Source organism: Silene latifolia, chromosome X, assembly GCF_048544455.1.
Source record: "Silene latifolia isolate original U9 population chromosome X, ASM4854445v1, whole genome shotgun sequence".
Taxonomy (NCBI): Eukaryota; Viridiplantae; Streptophyta; class Magnoliopsida; order Caryophyllales; family Caryophyllaceae; genus Silene; species Silene latifolia.
In genome coordinates this window covers 87,982,732-87,989,129 of record NC_133537.1, presented here as the reverse complement: position 1 = coordinate 87,989,129, position 6,398 = coordinate 87,982,732, and the positions used below count along the sequence as shown (strand labels likewise).

General features: G+C 38.8%; 1 protein-coding gene across 1 annotated transcript; it reads right to left on the bottom strand.

Moving 5' to 3' along the window:
* Nucleotides 1-467: 467 nt before the first annotated feature.
* Nucleotides 468-1,076, bottom strand: LOC141617798 (uncharacterized). The gene has a single exon (XM_074434943.1). It carries the CDS (start codon nucleotides 1,074-1,076, stop codon nucleotides 468-470), a length of 609 nt encoding a protein of 202 aa, XP_074291044.1.
* Between the last annotated feature and the right edge of the window lie 5,322 nt (nucleotides 1,077-6,398).

Below are 6,398 nucleotides of genomic sequence, written 5' to 3'. Positions count from 1 at the left end.
TTCTTATTCTTTCTTATCAATGATCTTGTCCCATCATACTACTCACTCACACTTGTCACCATCAAGTCCACACAACTAACGGTTACCCTTTAATTAGTTGTATCTCCCTTTGTGTCCCTAGAAAACCAAAAAATTCACCTCATACCATTAATTGCCCAAAGAATTATACACTATGCTCACCTCTCGATAATCCAAATTTCCAAACTCAGCCACTATCTACAAATCCACATCGCGACATAACTTCATCTAAGTTCACTATATACCCCTCTACTCCATCCTTATACAACAACCTTTCATCACATATATATTTTTAACCAACACGATCCTAACCATCTCTCTCCATAAGTCCTTACACCTCTCAAGTTATCACTATTCACATCCTTCCTTTCAATCTTTCATTCTTTTTTTTTTGGGGTGGAATGTGAGTATGTATTATATATATCAAAAAGAAGGTTAAGTACAAGGTTTCAAGCAACCATTACATATAAATTCTTAAGTCTCTGCCAATCTATCTCTGCCTTCGTTACATGTTGGAAATCTCGACCTCTAATTCTGGCTTTCACCTCTTCTATAATCTTATATGAACAGTTGTTTGGCCTGGTTATAACACCATCAATCCTACACTTATTTTTCTCCCGCCAAATGTGATACATAGCTCCCCAAACGATAGCTGCCTGTACACCAATCTGCAACTTAGTACCAGTCTTGTGCAGGCACCAGTCAAGCACATTATTCTCAGGTATATGGCAATTCAGCTTCTGGTTGATGCAATGGATAATCTGCTTACTATAAGCACATTCAAAGAACAAGTGATCAGACACTTCAGTAGCTTGAGCATATAGGTAGCATCTATCATCAACATCAATACCATACAGGACCAACTTATCATTAGTTTTTAAAGATCCTTGGGCAATTAGCCATCCCAAGAACTGATGCTTGGGTACCAGCCATTCATTCCATACCAATCTAGCCCATGGTACCTTTGGTCTGCTCCCTTTGAACCACTCATAACACCCAGCAGGTGAGAACCCCTTAACTTGTACATCCCACTTACCATTAACATAGTCAGGGATCATTTATTGCTTAACTCTGCAAATTCTCCTCCACACCCAGCTAGAATTGGCAGTAGGCTTATACTCTATCCAATCTTTCCCTTTCAAATAATTTTGCTGCACACAGTTGACCCAAATATAGTTTTTCGGCTCTGCTACCCAGTTCACTAATCTCCCTACCATTGCTTTGTTCATGACTTCCTGATATTTAAGACCAAGGCCTCCCTCTTCTTTTGGCCTACATACCTTATCCCATGCCACCAGATGTACTCTTCTATAATCTGCACTATTGTCCCAAAGGAAGTTCCTACAATTTGCCTCATTTCTAGCAATGATCCCCTTAGGTAAAACAAACAGGGAAGCCCAATATGAATATAAAGAAGATAGGACATACTGCACCAGTACTAACCTCCCAGTATAAGAAAATTTCCTTGCTCCATAGCTATTAATCCTACTGCGAATCTTCTCCACCAATCATTCACAATCGTTTTTTTTTTCAATCTAGTGGTTGGTATAGGCATTCCCAGGTACTTGAATGGCAGGACACCTACTACAAACCCTGACACATTGAGAATATCATGCTTGATTTGGTCTGGTACACCCTTGAAGTAAGCATTTGATTTAGATGCACTAACCTTCAAGCCAGAAGCTTTAGAGAAAGTAGAGAAGGATTTGAGCAATAGCATCATAGACTCAGTATCCCCTCTACTAAATAACAGAACATCATCAACAAACATCAGGATAGCCAGTTTCTGCTGTTTACACAGTGGGTGATAGTGAAAGTTAAACCTAGCAGCAACATATTTTAAAGTCCTTGTCAAATATTTCATGCATAGAGTAAAAATTAAGGGAGAGAGAGGATCCCCTTGTCTGAGTCCTCTCTTACCATGGAAGTAACCAAACATATCCCCATTAATGGTCAAGGAGAAAGTAGCAGTTGTAATGCATTGCATAACTATATCCTTGAATTCATCAGGAAACTTGAGCATGTCCAACAGCTGAGCAACAAATGACCATTCAACTGTATCATATGCTTTTTGCAAGTCTATTTTTAACAACATCTAGGAGTTGCATTTGATCTTTCATATAACCTTATTAGGTCCTGGCAAATCATGATGTTCTCCTGAATGCTTCTATTCTGAATAAAAGCCCCTTGATTTTGATCAATCAGACTGGGCAGTACCTCAGCAAGCCTAGCACATAGCAGTTTGGAGATAACCTTATATATGACATTGCAGCAGGCAATTGGACAATACTGCAAAACAGTTTGAGGTCTGTCACACTTAGGTATTAAAGTTAGGGTAGTAGCATTGATCTGGTTCAGTAATTGCCTCTGTTGGAAGAAATATTTGACAGATTAATAATATCCTCCTCTATCACTTTCCATGCATCCTTAAAGAATCTGCTGGTATAACCATCAGGTCCAGGAGATTTAGTATCAGGTATACTAAATAAAGCATCCCTGATTTCTTTCCCCGTGACAGGTCTAAGCAGATAACCACAGTTTTCAACAGTACAACTTGGCTCCTGATCAATGATCTTTCTATGTATCTTCTTAATCTCCTGGCTGGTACCAAGCAGGTGCTGATAATAGTCCACAAACGCTGTATGGATTTGATCAGGACTGTTGCAGGCCTTACTATTCATATCCTCTATCAGTACAATCTTATTCCCATTTATCCTTTTCTTAAGCAACCCATGGAAGTAAGAGCTATAAGTATCTCCCTTCTGGACCCATTGATGCTTAGCCTTCTGAGTTAGGAAACTAGTACGAGCTGCATACATCCCCCTTAAATCTTTAGAGGCCTTATATTCATCAGCAATGAGCTGCACATTAGAGGGGTCATTTCCCAGCTGTTCCTGCATCTCATGTACTTTCTTCTGCAAAATATCAGTGGAGTTATCAATGTCACTAAACCTATCTCTACTCAATTGTTTCAGAGCAGGCTTTAACAGCTTCAGATTCTTTGCCACCTTAAACATAGGAGTGCCTGCAATATTCCTATCCCAAGAACTTCTGATAGTAGGCTTAAAATCTTTTTATCCACCCCATATATTGAAGTACTTAAAACTTCTATTGGCTTGGAATTGCTTAGTACTACTGACAATACAGGGTGTATGATCAAGCATACCTTCAGGTAGAAAGTGAGCATATAAATCAGGCAAGTGATCACACTAGGCTTTGTTCACCAAGAATCTATCAATCCTGCTATAAATCCTATCCTCAGGCTTCTGTTTGTTGTTCGAAGTGAATAGGGATCCAATAGCAGTGATATCTACCACACCACAGTGCTCTACACATCTTCTGAAAGGTTCAATCTCATTAGAAGTGGTGTTACCTCCAACTCCCTCAGTAACAGCTAAAACATAGTTAAAATCCCCAATTATGGCCCAAGGTCCATTGATATGCATAGATAACCTCCTTAAGTGATCCCAAAGAGGAGCTCTCTCATGTACACCATTGAAAGCATAAACCATAGTTAAATGAAAAACACATATATTGACCATAGACTCAACCTTCATATGTATATATTATGCATTATACTCTAAGAATTGAATTCTAAAGGCTCTAGGATGCCAAAGAATCCAAATCCTCTCACCCTTATGATATCCATTGTTGGTAGATATGCACCAATTATTAAAGCTATTTACAACCTTATTATAAGAACTATTCTTTATTTTAGTTTCTAAAAGACCAAATAAACCAACATCTTTATTCTGTAAGAAAAAAATGATATCCTTTTGTTTTCCTACCTTATTCATGCCTCTTATGTTCCAAAAACCTAATTTATCCATTAGAGATTTTGGGAGATAAAACAATACCATTTGCTCTGCCAGTCAATTTAGAGGGAGAGGTTACAATGTCCTTATAAGAATGAGCACCAAACCCCTCATTACTATAACCACTCTTATCAGCATCATGTCCATGCATCCTTACCAACCGTTTAATAGGGGTAACATTCCTAGAAGAAGCGTTGGGAATCTGCCTAATAGGAGATACTGTCACTGTGACTTCCCTATGGACATCAGCCTGCTTCACAACTGGTCTCCACACCTGCTTGACAGGCATACTCTTCGTTTTTTTCCTGCAAACCTTTCCTTCACTGCTCCATCACATGCCCCATTCAAATGCTCAATCTTTCATTCTCATGTTTCTTTATACTTGCATCACCCCTGCCCATATACACTTACTTTTATATTACTCAACACGCGACTATATCACTCACCATATCTCTCAAACAAGCTCCTTGCCTCGATTAGCTCATCAATCTTCCCTTTTTTTTTCCACTATCCCTCACAACCACATATAACTCATGTCCTACCTATCCAACACATATCCCTCATAAGCCGGCATTCTCTATATCATAGCATTTGGTAACTTACGTATCATGACCGTCACATATATAAAAGAATGCTTTAAGACCCAAAACATACATGTGCATATAACCTACTACTCAAAACATGTAAAAGAATGTAGCCGTCGACTCAAAACAACCGCCCAAAGAGATACTCGGTCGAGTGCATGACGTACTCTACCGAGTACAGGACACTCGGTCGAGTAATGAGACTACTCAGTCGAGCTCACGACTCCAGAAGCTGAACAGGATTATCACAGAAAGATTACTCGGCCGAATATGGGTTACTCGGTCGAGAATAAATGATACTCGACCGAGTAGGGCCTACTCGGTCGAGTATCGGTACAGTTCTCAGTAACGTCTAGTTTCGTAAAATAGTCATATCCCACTCGTTACTTGGTCATTTCGGACGTGTGACCTATCGTTAGGATCGTAAAAGAATTAGATATCACCTCCAATTGGAATCACATCAAAATCATATATATATATATATATATATATATATATATATATATATATATATATACAAAATTATATATACATCTCAAGTTATAATAGTTTAAAGACAACCTCTCTATAATCGGACAACATAACTACTAGATTTTTACTTCCAAACAACTTAAACAACAACAAGGTAAACCAAAACAACTTAATACTCATAAAACCAGTATCCCTAACCACATGTTACTATCTACAAAAGCCAAACAATAGCACCCATCATGCTTATACAATATTCAACTTATCAATCATGTACTACCCACATGCTTTTATTCTATAACTTTGCGTAAAAACAATAACATATTATACGACATATATCCCCTATTCACATGTTACTAACATAGCAACAGTAGAAAATTCGCTTCCATCACATAAACATGTTTTCCACATGAAATTCATATTCTCATGCAATTACTTACTTCATCTTTTCAAACCAATTCATCGATCATATTCATACAACGCATTCATACAATTATTCATCCACCATATCCATCCAATCATATGCATATCAACAATAGTAAACTAGTAGCGATCCCAACCACTATTCATGTTATCATAAACAATTAGCTTCACCTTTTCCACCACTCCTCCATTCAACCACATAACACCCGTCCAACATACTCATATAAACATAACTAAATACATGGCGATCCCATGACACCCCATAGTGACCAGTTTAATGTTATAGGGCGAGTTCGCGACTTTAGGATGTCTCTCAAGTCTTTGCATTAGCTCCTAACAACTTTTACCCAGGTTCATTTTAATTTGACTCTCTATATTCATTGGGCTCATTAGTTACAGGTTCCAAAATCGTCGCTCAGATACCACTTTGTGACACCCCCACATACCAAGGTGCCTTACCAGGACCACACTAGCATGAGAGACCGTCACCATCTCGGTTACCTGAGGCAATGTATATCAAATTGACCATAATGAAACATACTTTAGTAAATGAGTTTAAGTGATTACATATCCAAAACCCAAACTGTTAAGTGAAATACATCTTTTCCAAGATATCAAACCAACTGAAAGAAATATAAGTTCAAAACACAGCGGAAGACTCTAGTGACACGTGATGACTCCATCCCAGCTATCCCTCGCGCAAACCATCTCATACCTGCTCAATAACTGCTCACCATCCTCGAATGGATCACCATAGTTTTTAAAACAAATACCGGGATCAGTTTACTGCATAATCAAAATAAGACAAGTACAAAAAGGCAACCAAATGATCATCATCCACCTCCAAACTCCCGATCTCACATAGTAACCGACCACACATTAAAGTGTGCAGCCCTGCCAGATTACCCATCGCAACAGGTAATCCTTGCTGCCAGTGGGGGACTGCAGCTAATCCTCACCTAAGCCCCGCTCATCAACGAGCGATAACCCTGTTCATTAATGTGCAAATCCCCATCTGTGTCGTGTTCCACAGAGGGCAAAACTAGGGCGTGAAGCCACTCCCGCAAGTGACTCCACTCAACAACCATCA